We start from the raw sequence: 17,512 nt of genomic DNA on the forward strand, positions 1-17,512 counted from the left end.
TCTCTTCATGTAATCCCAGACAGACTCTATGATGTTGTGGGGCAAACCATCAATTCCAGGACTGCTTGTTCTTCTTTATGATGAAGATAATGGCATTGGCTGTATGTTTGGGGTTATTGTCCTGCTGAAGAAATTAATTTGGGGCCAATCACACACCTCCCTGATGGTATGGTATGATTGATAAGTATCTGCCTATATTTCTCAGCATTGAGGATACTATTGATAATGACCAAAGCTCCAACTCCATTTGCAGCAATGCAGCCCCAAACATGCAAGGAACCTCCACCATGCTTCACTGTTGCCTGTAGACACTCATTATTGTGCCGCTCTCCAGGCCTTCTGCTACAGCCAAATATTTCAGAATTTTGACACATCATTCCAGAGCACCTGCTGCCATTTCCCCCCCCCCCCCCGTTTCTGTTCTTGTGCATTGTTGAGTCGCTTAGCATAGTTTCCATGTCCTATGCATGAAAACATAGGAACTGGGTTGCACAAAATGGCAGCAAGTTCTCTAATTAGTCAAAAGTTTTTAATCTTTGGCTGTAGCAGGAGGCAGTTTGTTTACCAAAGGCCTGGAGAGGAGTACGAGTCCTGGAAGTAATGGTTTGGTTCCCAAAGAGCCCTGATCTCAACATCGAGTCTGTCTGGGATTACATGAAGAAACAGAAGGAATTTAACCCCTTGGCACCAGCACCTTCTGGCTCTTTAGGGTTGCAGAAGCTGGGAGGCAGGGTGGGGTTTGCGGTCACATGATTAGGAAAGGCTGCATATTTGCTTACCCAAATGTTCCCTACACAGTTACTGGTGCCGAATGGAAAGCTCCCAATTGCTACTTGCGATTGGGAGCTTTCCAATCATGTGACCTGTAGCAGCCAGTTATGTGATCATAAATCCCAACCTGGCATCAAAAACCTCTTAAAGGGCCAGGAGGCATGGTGTTAAGGGGTTAATGAAAACTGATTTTAAAAAGATGGAAAATGTAACGTTAAAGAAGAATTAAACCCTTGGTGGTTTTTCTTTTTAGCTTAGCACATTGGGTACAAAAAAATAAACATTCCCCAATAAACTATTCATTAAAATTCTTACCCAAGCACTTGTAGCATAAAAATATTGATGTTGCTGGCTCTTGCTCTCTGTGCTACTTCCCTGAACTCCTGGTCTTCATAGGAAAGCGTTAGCTAGTCCTGCGAGCTCTTGTTCATTACCCGATCATGACGTTGCTTTGAATGCTCGGTCACTGTGATGGGAGCATGCGCAAGAAACCTCTGCTGCCCATGGCTGCATATGTGGGGCGTATGGGTGTTAAAGACTACCTTTTTTTGGCTGCTGCACATATGCTTTTCTTGACAGCAAGAGGTTAAACAGAATGTCCAATAAAGATCCTTTTAAGCCCCAGCAACCTACTTTTCCCCCAACATTATGATGGCATATTCATCTCTCTCACGGGTGGTGTAAAAATTATATAGCAACCTTTCGCAAACTTTTGACCCTATATAAATGCTTGAAACTATTTTCTGGCCTCATTTTTGCATACAAAATACATTTATGTACAGCTCATAGTACATTTGTGATTGGCAAGCTGTAAATACAGCAAAAGAGTAAAGAATTAAATGTACCTGTGTATTGTGAAACCCACCACTGTTTCTGCTGCCTTACTTTGGTTAGAGAGGGAAGACTGCCTCTTGTATTGGTGGCCCTTACAGACAGAAAAAAAAAAAAAAAGATCAATGGTGTCTGCGGTCACATAAGCTACAGATGAGGGGAGATGTTTTACGGCTTCCTTGCTGCTGACTCTGATCTGTTACTTTACAGTGCTGCCTAGTTCTGGATCTGATGTCAGTGTGCCTGAATGATAGTCGCAGAACCCCTTGGGTTAGGAACCCAGGTTGGGAGAGGCTGTTTCAGTGCACATTCAGATATTTGCACATTAAAAAGTTTTTAAAGACGAGGTTTATTCTACAATAGATGCTCCTGAAGAGAAAATCAAATACACTCAAAAAAGAATGGCTTGCATTATCTTTCCAGCTTGCACTAGTGCTTGGGTTCTATTCAACAATCCGATCAACACACAGCTTCTCCTGTAACATTATTCATGATCTGGCTGCAAAGTAACACTGCTCTGAACACCTAGGCCTTACTGCATGTGCCTCCAGTGTCAGATTTTACATCCACACAGCATAATATATCATAACAGCATTCCCTTATGATTATCTGTGCTTGCTGTAGCAACCCCCCCAACCCCCGTCACAGAAGCTGGAGGTAGCCATACGTTTCTTGGACACATGGATTAGAGGTAGTCAAGTATACGGAAAGCTGTCACCACCAGGAAGCAAAATACACACAATTTTGAAAAGAAACCAAACAAAAATAAGCCCTACCTGGAAAAAAAAAAAAAAAAAAAAAAAAGATCAAATAAGTAATACCACTGTTCTGAACTTGCCATGGTAAATTAAAACAGCCCTGACAGCCTATGTAGAACAATGCCTTTCCATCACACTAAAGCTGGCGATAGATGGGTAGAATTGCAAATTAAATTTTTTAGGAAATAAAAGTTTTAAGAAAGTGTTTTTCTAATCATTTGTGTCGTGTCACCAATCAATGTTCATTTTTGACCACAGTGAGCAATTCCTTTTTTTTTTTTTTTTTTTTTACACATTTAGTAAAGTCCATTCGTTCCAAAATAAAAAAATCTTTTAAATGACATTCAGATGTTCTGAGAATTTTCGTACAAATTTTCTTAAGACTTTTCATAAAAAATTCTATCCAGCTATGGCAAGCCTAAGCATGAGAAGAGTAGGAATAAAACTGCAGACATCCTGAGACGTTGTATTCAAGTTCAACCCAGTTACAAAGGATTTATTCCAGTTTTTTATTTTAATAACACCATTATTCTTAGTTTTGTGTATGATAGGTGCAGTAGAATGAATTCCAGTTAAAAGTCTGTGACACATCACAGTAAAGGTAAAATGAAATTTCCTTCATGAAATGCAGGAAGACTAATAGATTTCACATTGGCTACGTGAAATGTGTTCTATCCCCCATTTCCTTCATGTCCTGCAGTCTGGACACTTCTGTGCTTTAATGGGGAAAGGCCACATGACTTGCTTGCAGCATCCAATCAGAACTATGCAGTACTTCGAGGTGAAAAGAGTTGATAATTTAAAATCCATCCCTTCACTTTCCTTCTGACTTTCGTTTTCTTCAGTGGAAGGATTTTGAATTTCATTTCAGTCTGACTTCTTGGGCAGACGTCCCATTTTAGTCTGGATGTTCCTCAGAAGAAAGAAGACTATTGTGACTGCCAAACAGATCATCTCAGCTACCCAGAATGCTGTGTCCCATCCATAATATTTGGCAACAGTGCTGAAGGGTAATCCTGCAAGAAATCCTCCAACTGCAAGAAAATAGAGTGCAAATATAAGACACCTTACAACTGGATTGATATCATTAATACAAAAAATAAAAGTCAGAAGCACTATTAGATTTTTAACTGCAGTTTGTAACCCACTGTCAAAGAAAAAGTGAGGAAATTTCCTCATGAGAACACAAGAGTTGCATACACTTAAATATAATATACCTGATAAGCACAGTATGTTTATTGAACCTGTTTTTATAATACATACTTTCTAATGTGATTGAGTTCTAAACAGATTTAGCTGCAAAACAGCAAACTTACACAGAGTATCACTGCAAAATAACTGACTGATCTATTTTGGAGAGAGTAGAGAATGGTTAGATGGCAAAACAATTACAGGGTTTCTGTGTCCTAGTGGGGAGATCTCCCTTTACTTTTTGTCCACGATAAACAACAAATAGTGACAGCAAAATTATCCAAACTAAGGAAAATGCCCTTTAAATAGTTGACGGCAGAGCAAGCGCCCTTTTTAAAACATGTCATTTTTTATGTTACTTATTGTTAAACTTTGATTCTCATGATCTATTTTAATAATGTAGACTACATACAGTTTTGTAAAGGACAGAACAAGTGCACAAAAATGCAGACATTTAGAACATTTTTTAGTACATATTTTCAGATATTTGAGCTTAAAGGATAAGTTTGCCTTCGGAACATGTTACATGTTCCATCCGTATTTAGGGTGGAACATGTAACATGTTTTGTCTCCTGCCCCCTCTCCCCATGACAGCAGACAGGGGTTCTTCTCCCCACACCCACTGTAACTTTAAAAAAAAAAAAAAAAACCCAGCTGTGCACATTCCGCATGTTGTTTCATTCATTCACAGTTTCCTTTTTCCTGTGAATGAAAAAACTTCAAGTGTCACCTACCACTGTGGCACAGACTTGTAGTTTCAATGGGCTGCGGGGGTGCTGATGAGCACTCAATCCTCTAGCTTACAAACAAAAAGCCCACACCTCTGTACAGGCTAAAAGGTTAAGTACATGTCTGCAGGATCCCACATTGCACCCATGATCTACTGATCACGGGTGCAATGCTTCCAAGCATTGCTTGGAAGCAAAAATAAATGCACATTTTGTCTGCAAAAATATGTGCATTTATTATATTTTCCGTAGAGGTGAACATATCCTATAGCCACTTTCAGCCCTTAGGACATACCTGAATCTCCTTGGAAGCGGTTATACCAAGATCGTGAATGCAGTTTTTTTTCAAAGAAAAGTAGCCTTGGGTCTAATCAAACACCACCAACAAAGTTTAAATTTCAGCACTCATCTGTATTGTACAGGAAGGAGGTCGACAATGGAATCTTTAGTGATCTAGTTCCTTAAAGCACAATTGAAAATTGGGCCACTCAAGAAACCAAACTTTCCAAAGTGGGACATTCCTTTGGTCCTCAACGTTTTCAGAGGTCACCATTAATCGAGTCTTTGTTATAGTACCTCACCTTGAAGAGTGTTTTTCTGATTGCTGTGACCTTGACCACAAGGATCTCTGAACTTTAGGCACTGAGCCATATGAAATCTCTTTTGTTTAAAGTACCAAGAAAAAGTGGTCTTAAGGCTGTCCCTAGACCTTCTACGGAAGGTGATGTTGAATTTTTTTATTTGGACATGGAATGGTCTCTTCCATTCATCTTCCCAAACTTCCAAATAGAAGAACCAGTCTGATAAACTATCTCCGGCAACTAGACCTAAAAAGAACAATCTTACTTTCATCAGTCCACAAAATGTTGCCCCATTTCTCTTTAGGCCAGTCAATGTGCTTTTTGGCAAATTGTAACCTCTTCAGCACATGTCTTTTTTTCAACAGTGGGACTTTGCGGGGGCTTCTTGCAGATAGCTTGGCTTCACATAGGTGTCTTCTAATTGCAACAGTACTCACAGGTAGTTTTTCGCTTTCTTCCACGTCTTTCAGGTTTTGGTTGCCATTTTAAAGCATTTGCGATCATTTTAGCTGAGCAGCCTATCATTTTCTGCACTTCTTTATATGTTTTCCCCTCTCCAATCAACTTTTTAATCAAGGTATGCTGTTCTTCTGAACAATGTCTGGAACGACCCATTTTCCTCAGAATTTCAGAGAGAAATGCACTATAACCAGCATGTACAACATTTGCTGCCTTCCTTCCTTAAATAAGGGCAATAATTGCCACCTGTTTTCAAAGAATGAATGACCTCATTAATAGAACTCCACACTGCTATTATTTTGAACATGCCCCTTTCAATTAGTGATTCATTTACACAGAATCAGCAGCATGCATGTCATGACTGTTGGGTCTGTTGGATATCTATTACTCTACTACACCTGCTAGTAAATTATTTGCCATGTAGAAATATAATTTCTACCAAAAACAGTGATTGATCAGGTTAGTGATGTCTGACTGCTATTATTTTGAACACAACTGTATCTATTGTAACAAACCTACACTACTAGGTGTGTCTTTTGGGTACATTGTATATACTGTATGTAGCCTCAGTATACAAGAGATGGAGCTATGCAGTTAGAATAGAGTGTTTCCACAACGTTCACAACTCCCATCCTGTTATTAGACAACCAGCATCTACCTTGACACATTTCATAGTGATTGGATTAGGATAACTGGGTTACCTGTATGGATATACATGCTGGTGTATGTTCCTGACACTCATTAGAACTAAAGTAGTATGTTGGAAAAGCTGTAATGACTACAACATTACAGAAAAAAAGCTACAGTGAAGCCCAAACTGGCTGAAACACATCAGAGGGGCTGGGCCAGCAGGAGGGCACTGAGCTGAAGCCAGGATTTTGAATATTAGGATAATGGTAAACATTGATAGAGTGTGGCCTCAGGCTGTCATATCAGAAGATCAGTTAAGTGTTACTAATTACCAATTGCTATACCATGACCTGGATAAATGAGAACCTTCACGGACATATGTCAATAGGAAAGTTTTCAGCAACTTTTCTGTGAGAGAACTATTTATTCTGTACATATAATCAAGTGACAGAGACAGCACAAAAACGAACACCTAAATATATACGGTCATATCCTGAATAATTATTCCACAGCTAATTATTTAGAATACACATTGTTTTGGGCCTTAACAAAGCTATTTTAATAATAGGTAACACATCATACTGTGAAAACAATTTTCAACTTACCGTTAGCAGAAAGAGCCACAATTGCATGTGAAGTGCCACAGAAGTTAGAGGGAGCACTTTCATTGGCAATAACTCCAAAGAGAGCAATAGGTCCATATGAGCAAAAGCCAAATACGGCTCCTAGGAAGAGAATCCATACCTGGAAAAATAGTATAAATAAAAATAATTTGCTTCAGCTCAACACTCAAGTAAAGACCAATTCATCACCCTTATGCTGGACAGAGACAGGAGACAGTGACTGGTGATTAGGAAATATTGGGATCACGAAGTACACCTGACACCAATACACATATGCATGCTTATATTTTACAGTATGAACAGGAGGTAACATTCATTTTGGACTAAAAACTTGGAACTTGACTAGCCTTGCTTCTTATAGTGGTAATGGTGGTAAGTTTTCCTATATACAGCCACCCTTCATATTAATCAGATTTGCAGGCACCAGATCATAGGAACCTAATGTTTAGGGGGTATCCAAAGGCTCACACAGAACACTGCAGCTGTAGTTTATAAACAAAATTAGACTACATACTTAAAAGGACCATTGTTCTAGAATTCTGTTCACACACTACTCTAGTTTCACATGTTTATTATATAGCAGAAAAACAGCTAGTGAAAAGGTTACAAAGGGAATTCATGTCACTTTTTAATGTACAGCGCTAACACAATATTCCCAATGCACACGTTCCTGAAAGTGGATGTAAATGGTTGTAAACAAGTGGGTGCTGCAGTGACTAGCTGCTGGAAACCAAAGACATTCAAAGCAAGAAGTTTGTTACCAAACGCACAAGGATCTCCAGAATGGGTCCAAAGCTTTATTCAAAGCATCACATCATAGTTACAAAAGCGGCATTTTGGAGCCTCACAGGACCGCTTCATCAGGCATGTGACCACTGAATAAGACTTTGGACCCATTCTGGAGATCCTTGGTGTGCTGGTGACATACTTGTTTTTTATATATAGGACCCATACAGATTTGCATACAGTATGTTCAATAAAGCATAAGCTTTATAAGACATACCTGAAACTGAACTACGGGAACTAGATAAATCTACCCTTGCATTGTGAAAAGGGCCGCCAACATCCCAGAAATTAATGACGGGGAACGGCGGTTGTATTGTATTGGTGGTACCATAATACTACAGTGTGGTAAGTAAAAACTTTATGAATAAGTTGCACACATCATAACAGTCTGTGAAATGAAAATGGTGTAAAATGTTACATGAATTTGTAACATCACATACAACTGAGGTTGTAATGCCAGAAAGGTTTTGTAACTACTTCAATTGCAGCCTATGTATGTTGCTCATTAAAAAATATTCTAGAAGTAATTTCTCAGTGCCAACTTGAGAATCAGAGACAGAGAGTCAAGCTAATTTTATAACAAACATTTTGAAATGAGCTTTATTTATCATGGTCTTAAAAAATCTCTGGAAAAAAAATAATATATATATTTTTATATACACACACACACACACACACACACACACACACTTACAGAAACCTGGCTTCAAGAAGCAGATTCTGCTTCTCCCGCAGTACTTTCCTATGGAGGCCTCCTCTGTACCCACTCACCCAGACCCAGTGGTCGGAAAGGTGGTGGGGTTGGTTTGCTTCTATCCCCACTCAGCACCTTTCAAGTCCTCCATAACCCTCCCTCTCTATCCTTCTCTTCTTTCGAGACACACAATCCGGCTGTTTTCTCCCATTTCTTTGAGGATTGCAGTGATCTATCAGCCTCCTGGACCGGTGTCCCGCTTTCTTGATGATTTCTCCGCCTGGCTACCCTACTTTCTCTCCTCTGAACTACCCACTATCATTCTCGGAGATTTTAACATCCCTATTAATGTCAACAACCCAGCTACATCCCAACTCTTCAACCTAACCTCATCTTTTGCATTAGCACAATGTATACAGTCCTCCACTCACTCTGATGGGAATACATTAGACCTTGTTTTCTACCGTCTTTGCACTCCCTACAACCTCACAAACACCCCCTTTCCTCTCTCTGATCACAATCTCATCACCTTCACAGTGTCCTCGTCTTTAAACACCTATCCCTCCAAGCGGCAAACAATTACCCACAGAAATCTTCACAACTTGAACTCTGCTCCTTTCCACTCTGCAATTGACCAACTCTACGACAGAATCGTAGAATCGTGTCTTGCCCTGACCTGGCCACTGCTGTCTACAACAGCTCGCTTTCATCCACATTAGACTCACTTGCTCCTCTAACAACACGAAGCATCAGGCCACGAACGTTACAACCTTGGCAGACTGACGACACCAGAAATCTTAAACGACATAGTCGTGCGCCGGAGCGATTGTGGCGTAAAACCAAATCTCAACAAGCATTCACCCTATATAAATCTGCTCTCTTAACATACAAGTCCTCCCTTCATGCTGCCAAACAAGCCTACTTTGTCACTCTTATTAATACCTTGTCATCCAGTCCTCGTCGTCTCTTCTCTACTTTTAACTCTCTACTTTCTGCACCTCCACCCCCCACCCAGTACCTCACTCACTGCTCACAAGATTGCAAATCATTTAAAAAACAAGATTGATGCAATTCGTAGGGGCATCGCCACTGCAGACATCCATCCCACTTAGCATACCTTACAGTAAACCTCCCTCAACACTTTCCTCTTTTGACCTTGCCACTACCGAAGAGGTAACTAAGGTTTTCTCAGAAGCCCGTCTCACTACCTGCCCCCTGGATCCTGTCCCCTCACAACTACTATGGTCACCCTCTTCTTCCATCCTATGCTCCCTTACTCACATCTTCAATCTCTCCCTCTCTACTGGTGCCTTCCCCTCCCCTCTAAAGCATGCGCACATCACTCCCATATTTAAAAAGCCCTCCCTGGACCCCACCAACCAGAACAACTTAAGACCCATCTCCCTGCTGCTATTTACCTCTAAACTCCTAGAACGCTTAGTCTACAATCGCCTGAGCTCCCACCTCACTGACAACAACCTTCTTGACCCTCTACAGTCTGGCTTTCGCTCACTACACTCCACTGAAACTGCCCTACTAAAACTCACTAATGATCTACTAACTGCTAAAACCAATGGCCACTACTCCGTACTCTTACTAGTTGACTTCTCTGCGGCATTTGATACGGTTGACCATCCCCTCCTCAAAAAACTCCACTCTCTTGGCCTCAGAGACTCTGCTCCTACCTATCACAGCGCTCCTTCAGTGTTACCTATAACGCTGCCTCCTCCTCTTCACTCCTTCATTCCGTAGGGGTCCCTCAAGGTTCTGTCTTTGGACCCCTTCTCTTCTCCATCTACACCTCCTCCCTTGGTCAGTTGATAAACTCCCATGGCTTTAAGTACCATCTCTATGCTGATGACACACAAATCTATCTTTCTACCCCTTACCTCACCCCTTCAGTCTCCTCTTGCATCACTAACCTACTAAGTGACATATCGGCATGGATGTCATTCCAATTCCTCAAACTCAATCTTTCCAAAACTGAGCTCTTAGTATTCCCTCCAGCCCGTGCCCCCTCCCCTGACTTCTCCATCAAGATCAATAACACAATCATCAGTCCCTCCCCTCATGCCAAGGTACTAGGTGTAGTCCTAGACTCCCATCTGTCCTTTCAGCCCCAAATTCAATCACTGCCCAAACCTTGAAGACTTCACCTCCGCAACATCGCCAAGATATGCCCGTTCCTAACCTCGGAAACCACTAAGCAACTTATTCACTCCCTTGTTATATCTCGCCTTGATTATTGTAACTCCTTCCTCATTGGCCTACCTCATCGCAGGCTATCCCCTCTCCAGTCTATCATGAATGCTGCTGCCAGAATCATCCACCTTACTAACCGTTCTGTATCTGCCATCCCTCTCTGCCAATCCCTCCACTGGCTTCCTGTTGCCCAACGGATAAAATTCAAAACATTAAGAATAACGTATAAAGCCATTTATAACTCTGCCCCAAATTACATCAATGATCTTGTCTCTAATTATCACCCAAACCGTACTCTCAGCTCCTCGCAAGACCTCCCACTCTCTAGCTCCCTTGTCTCCTCCACCCATGCTTGTCTCCAGGACTTCTCCAGAGCTTCCCCCATCCTCTGGAACTCTATACCTCAATTTATCAGACTATCGCCCACTCTGCTCACTTTTAGACGATTTCTGAAAACCTATCGCTTCAGGGAAGCCTATTCTGCCCTCAGCTAATACTGGAATCTTCTACTCTTCCAACCAGTCCATCCCCCATAGTTACTGCCTTTTGTACCACTAGCCCCTTCCTCCTAGATTGTAAGCTCCTATCCCTCTTGTATTGAACTGTATTGTCTCCCGTTATATTGTAAAGCGCTGAGCAAACTGTTGGCACTATATAAATCCTGTATAATAATAATATATTAGAATATATATATATTACATAGTTAGTCTGGAGGAAAAAAAGACAAAAGTCCATCCAGTTCAACCATACGGAAAAAAAAAAAAAAAAGTTATAATCCTATACCCACAGTTGATCCAGAGGAAGGCAAAAAAAAAACCCAGCAAAGCATGATCCAATTTGCTCCTGCTGGGAAAAAATGTCCTTCCTGATCCCCCGAGAGGCAATCGGATATTCCCTGGATCAACTTTACCTATGGTGTGTGTGGTGTGGTGTGGTGTGTGTGTGTGTGTCCAGTGCAGTGCATACAAGGCACCATATTGTGCCAGGTGATGCCTGCTGCTCTTCCATGACCTTGATAGTGATACCTGGGAAAACTATTTCACCCAGATCTAGGAAGCAGACATTCTAGAAAAGATTTTCACCTTCCCACATGATAAAAACAGTTCTGCAGCTCTCAGAAGTAAATAGAGATATGTTTCTACAGACTAAAGTTTGCTGAACTGCAGGTCTGAATTACTAAAGTCATCATGAGTATGCTTGCCCTTTATATTCTATTTTATTAAACATCAGCCTCTCCACCCTGGTCTACTTTCAAGGTTGTAGGGAATGTGGCACCTTACTACATATCTGCTCTCAATGCCCCAAGGTTACCCAATTTTGGATTTGCATGAACAACATGCTCACATCAGTCCTGAACACCGACTTAAAACAGAACGGAAGAACTGCTGCATTGACTAGTGTCAGGCCTTTCCAAATGCAAATGAAACTTAGGAGTTTAAGTTTCTCACTGCCAGGCAAATATTGGCTAAAGCATGGAAACAACCAACTATCGATTTTGCAGAGGTTAAACAGTGAATGATGGGCATTATGGTGCACCAGAAGCTTATTGCAAGATTTAATAACACCCACTCTAAAAATGTTTAAGTCATGGTCTTCGTGGTTAGATTTATAATAACCACATGAATCTTGACTGTTCTCTCCTCTCACTCTAATTTACTCAACCAGTACATTAGAGAAGCTGTGCGTCCGGCCCAACCCCACAATTTCCTGCACACGTACAACACTTAGGCCTCGTTCACTCCATACATGCATATAAACTGACGGGGAAACCGTGCAGATTTCACTTGCAGAAACACAAGCTTACAGCAGTTTTCTTGCACGTTTCAGTGAGTTTTATATATGTTGCAGATTACTGCGCAGAAAAAAAAATGTGATACTAATGTGGTGTGACTAGGGTACATAGAGAACAATTGTTTTCTTTGTGGCCCTGCAGGACACATGCAGAAAAGCTCATGTCTCTGCACCATGGTGTGAACGAGGCCTTACCCACAGACTCGAGAGGACAGTCACCTGATCTGATTGTTTTGGATTCATTAGGTGACAATCGTATGTCTATGGGAGGAACAATTGACTAGGTTGGTTAGAAATCCTGCACCCAAACATTAATGTTCTTCTCATGATATATGACTGCTTCTATATGTTCTGAGCCCTTCCCCTCCGTATACAGACATGTGGAGCTTGTACGGTTATGCACCACTCTAGTACAGCTCAGCTCTAATCTCCGGCATGAATGTCTGACCACACTTGGAAATTTTTAGGCATCTTTACAACCTGACAACTAGTGAAGCAAGGTGGGGGCAGCACCCGGAAAAAATCTAGTAGGAAGCTGCAAGCTTAGCCAACAAAGGGATCCCATGCAAGAACATTTTTTTCTGGCCCTCCACAATAATTTACTACCCAGATACAAACATTGATTCACTGTGTATCAATAGCTTGACTACATGAAATGCGAATGGGCTCTCAAATCCTAGAAGGGCCCTTGTGCAGCTGTACACTCTGCACCAATGGCCCCCTTCACCCTTACTAAGCAAACAGACATATTCCAGTTTTGTACAGATGAAGAGAGGACACAGTGTAGATAGCGAAATTGCCAATATGATGTCACCAGGTGACATCAGCAGCATGATAAATTATTGCTGGAGCTACCACTGGCAGCTTGCCTTATATCATGGTCTGTGTATCCTATGACTAAATCAAGCCCTGTTTGCAAAGTCTTTTCAGGGTCTAAATGAAAATCTATCAGCTGTGAGTTGGGTAGATCCATCTAACCAAACATGGGCCAATGTCTTTGGTCTTCCCCCACCATACACATGTGTCTGAGGAGACCAGCCATCACTGACTGTGGGCCTCAAGGTGCAGCAAGTATCTTCTTAGGCTGTCTGAATATTCCCATCACTATCAGTTTGTGTCTAGATGCTGCTATAAAGGCACAAAACAGTGCTGGAAAATTGTGTCAATGACAGCTGGCTCTTCACAGGCAATGGGGAAGGAGATGCATTCCGACATCTCTGGTTACCTGAATGGTATGTACATGAATTCCCACCCCAATACTGGCCAAAGATTAAACAAGATATACAGACACTGGAATGACGGCACGTGCAAGACCCCATCCATAAAATGTTTGCCTTTGGCCCACATATTATAGAAAGAGGCCACGTATAACACACTTAACAGGTGATTTCTATAATTTTAAGAAAAGGAACATGAAGATGTCAGCAACAGAATTTCAGTTCCAGCTGTCATCTTTCCACTGTCTATTCTTGTACACTCGGTATCACAACCTATAACAAGAGATCATGTTAACACACACACACACGCACACACACACACACCTGTAATGTGCTTGAAAATGCTACTATTATGCTACAGTACACAAGCTCTATGAACAAGTAAAATGGCAAACAAACAACCAGAAAGGAATGAGATAAAACAAAGGATGGACAGGACAAAATATAGAAAGGATGTAAACCTCTTGTTCATTCAGACCCGACATCTCAGCAAGTGGCTCGAGAGCGATAGATAAGATCCCATCAACCTGAGTGAAAGGACAGCAGGGAAGAAGGAAGAAAAGAAAAAAACTGAAATTTTAAGAAAGGCAGTTGATCACAAAGAATGAAAAGCATCCCAGGCTGGCCAACTAGAAATAAGGCGCAGCATGCAGTAACTCCATATTTAACAGAACTTCATTGCTGGATGTTTGAGCACTGAACATTGCATATTGTTACCTTGGGTGATCCAGGAGTCACTGTAATACGGAACAGAAACATGGAGCCCACTATTCCAGCCATCATAGACAAAAGTAAACCATGACGCGGATTACCATGGCTCTTTAACCCTACCTATAAAAGAGCAATTAATGAAAAAAAGAAAGAATATTAAAACAGCAATGCCATACATCAAGTCATGTAGTGCTGGCTCCTGTCCCATGCAGTGATATCAACTGCACTCCACCTTTTATCCCGGCTACCAGTCCCCAGAGTGGTGCCAGCAGAAGGAAAGAAGAGATCTTCAGGTCAGTATGAAGCAATACACTGGGCATAATAGTATAGGGCTGCTTTCACAAGGATGAGCTGCAGTTTACCCACATTGTGGGTGCAGTCTACCTGCAGGTTTGCTTTGCTTAGTTAAAGACTTCTATTACATCCTACAGGTTTGGTACACTTTCTGAAAGCACACCAAAACTCCTGAATGTAGGAACCCCAAAAAACAACTAAATTTACCTATGAACACCTATACTACCTAACCAAATAGGCAATACATTTGCCAAGTGTTTTAACTGCAGGGTTTTACCAGCCTCCAATTTCACATGTGAATGAGTCCTAAGGGTGCTCCTGCCAAATGCAACTAAGGGCTCATTCACAAGTGCAGCAGGCACTGCTGCTCCTCTAATAAGTGATCTGAGTGTGTTTGACAGGTGGTGGGGAGGCAATATGTTGCAACATGGTAGTACAGCAATTAGAGGTTTAAATCAGGTGTGTGGAGATGACACTGTGCCCGGTGATCTTTGACTTCACCCATGTTGTTCAAGTAGATCTCCCCTTCTTTAAGGTTGCCTACCCCTGGTCTACAGTATGAAATCAGCCAGGGTTTACCCCAACTCACCTCCTTTACCCTCTTCAAGACATAATAATACATGACAAATCACAGATAGTGAAGCTTTTTCTAAATGAGAAAAATAAGAATAAAAGATTCCCTGCTGAGTTCTCTTACATCTTAACCTGAATCCAAGGCTGTAGAGGTGTACAAATTCTAATTATTTTTGGGAACACAGGAAGTCAGGTTATACTCCCCCCTAAAGGAAGATTGAACAATAGCAAACGACAAACTGTAAGCTAGCCCAAGCTAACCCTTCCCACTACCAGCATGCCTCAGTTTTATTTGCTAGTGTCCTAGAAGGATGGACATCTTCTCTTCAGCCTTGCTGCATGAAAGACTAACCTTTTTTTGGTAGTACTTTTTTTCTTACTCTTCAATGTGTTTTCGTCAATCAATATTCTTCTCTACAAAGTGTGACTGCAGCTATCCAGTGTGACCATCCTCAGCCTGGATATTGAACTGCCGTGCTCAGATCTATCAAGTTTGGATACTGCAGGTGTTGTCGGACCATCAGGTACTCAATCATCGGCACTCATTTCTGCACTTTCCAAACTACACATTGGTTAAAGTTAGCTTGTTATACTCACTGTGGAACCCAAGCAGTCAATTATCCACATTGTGTAAAAAGGATGTTTGATCCTGTCTTCTCAGATCCTCCCCTTCTACTGTCCACAATCCATCTGCTGATAGAACTGCAGCAGCCATGGGGGCAAGCTGCACATGCTCTGCTTGGTGTGTATTGCTAAAGTTTTTTTCTTTCTTGGGAGAGTGCATGTGGTCAGCACAATCACCGCTGTCCAGAGGGTCAAAGGTTATGCAGCCTCATAGGACAATCAGGGGAGAATGAAAACTCCTCCTACAACCTTCAACTGGTGCTCGGCTGGACACTGATAAAAGTCACAAGCCTGCTCTAACTGCTGATGAGAAAAAGTATTTAGCAGTTTATATTAACTAAAATAATTGCATTTCCATGATCTGTGTACTGTGGGAAACCAGATAAAGTGAATGCAGGGTCCTGGGTTTAGTAACACTTTAAGGTATAACCACTTCTTTCTGCACACTCCAGTTTTTTCCTATAGTCATGCAAGACGTTCTAGCTCAAATTACCTAGTTATTTGCTGACTCTTGCCTGTAGACCGTGACAAGTACTCTCTTCAGTCTTTTCTCATATATTATCCAATTTATCCGCAGTTTTGGAAATTTATGAACCATCAGCCACTAAGACTCTGATTCTAAGTCGTTCAAGTCTTTGACTGATTATCTTGCCCCCGAGGAGTTGCAATCCACAGCTATTACTCCCACACTGAATGAGACCATTCCGGTTCCCATCATTATGGTGCACATCACTCTGCGACCTTAGTAGAACCAACAGGCTGATCCTCGAGTTTCAAAGACTTACTATTGCACATGCTTTTCTAACTCTCTCTACAGAGGCTGGTAACACCCTGACACACGATTTTCTTCTCTCAAGAATTTTAATATCCCTGTATCCATTTAGGGAGGATTTTGTACAAAAGTGGTCTATTCCTATTGCGGTTACTGCTGTGTCCCATCTTAACAAAGCAACTAACTTACTGGTGGAGAATGCACCTGTCTGTGTGGACAATAGGTATAGACAACCTTTAGGCAGACTTCCTCAGGCGACAGCACCTGGACCTGGGGGAGTGTTACATACACTGGAGATGTTCCAGGACTTGTGTCACAGGTGGGAGTTCCAGGTTTCAGACTCCAAGTTCAAAGCAATTAACTAGACAGGTTTGTATCCAAGTAAAGAGATCCTCTAGCAGAGGCAGTGGATGCTCTGACAGCTTTATGGGATTAGTACACTTTGGTCTAGGCCAGCGGTTCTCAACCTGGGGGTCGTGACCCCTTTGGAGGTCGAACGACGCTTCCACAGGGGTCGCCTAAGACCATCGGAAAACACATATTTCCGATGGTCTTAGGAACAGAGACACCGCTCCTCGCCGCCGCCGTCTCCAGGTGTGGGCGGGATGACATGCCGCCCCTGTCATCTGGACACACCTCGAGATCAATCCTCGCCTGTGATTGGCCGCCGGCACTGTAGCTCAGGAGAGGCACACAGGCGGCCAATCACCGGCAAGGAGGTGGAGCTTGGAGAGGAGGAGCCGAGCGGCACCGCGAAGATCGAGTGAGTGAAGAGGAGGAGAGCGGCCGGAGAAGGAAGACATCTGACAGGTAAGTGTCGGTACCATGGGAGAGGGAGGGAGCGAGCGAGCCCAGGCTGGAGCAGGGGTCTGCAAGGTAAGTATCATTGGTGTCAGTGGGAATAGTGCCCCATCATTGGTGTCACTAATACCAATGATGGGGCACTATTCCTCCCACTGACACCAACGATGGGACACTATTCCTCCCACTGACACCAATGATGGGGTACTATTCCTCCCACTGACACCAATGATGGGGCACCATTCCTCCCCCACTGACACCAAGGATGGGGCACGATTCCTCCCCCCACTGACACCAAGGATGGGGCACGATTCCTCCCCCCACAGACACCAAGGATGGGGCACTATTCCCCCCACTGACACCTATGATGGGGCACTATTCCCCCCACTGACACCAATGATGGGGCACTATTCCCCCCCCACTGACACCTATGATGGGGCACTATTCCTCCCCCCACTGACACCAATGATGGGGC

The 17,512-nt window shown here is 42.3% G+C and overlaps 1 protein-coding gene across 2 annotated transcripts in view; it reads right to left on the bottom strand.

The window, feature by feature from the left end:
• Positions 1–1,932: 1,932 nt before the first annotated feature.
• SLC37A4 (solute carrier family 37 member 4) overlaps positions 1,933–17,512 on the bottom strand; it is a 73,808-nt gene continuing 58,228 nt past the window's right edge. Inside the window, exons 7-10 of one of the 2 annotated variants that reach the window (XM_089670211.1) lie at positions 13,980–14,093; positions 13,724–13,789; positions 6,555–6,693; positions 1,933–3,394 (exon numbers count right to left, since the gene is read on the bottom strand). In XM_089670211.1, the coding sequence (XP_089526337.1) occupies positions 3,228–3,394; positions 6,555–6,693; positions 13,724–13,789; positions 13,980–14,093 (486 nt within the window). In that variant the 3' untranslated portion in view covers positions 1,933–3,227. The remainder of the gene's footprint in view (positions 3,395–6,554; positions 6,694–13,723; positions 13,790–13,979; positions 14,094–17,512) is intronic. The other variant, XM_089670212.1, reaches the window with a different exon arrangement.

The sequence above is a fragment of the Staurois parvus genome, unplaced genomic scaffold (assembly GCF_062004578.1).
Source record: "Staurois parvus isolate SC_StPar_1 unplaced genomic scaffold, SC_StPar_1.0 ptg000087l, whole genome shotgun sequence".
In the NCBI taxonomy this organism is placed as follows: domain Eukaryota; kingdom Metazoa; phylum Chordata; class Amphibia; order Anura; family Ranidae; genus Staurois; species Staurois parvus.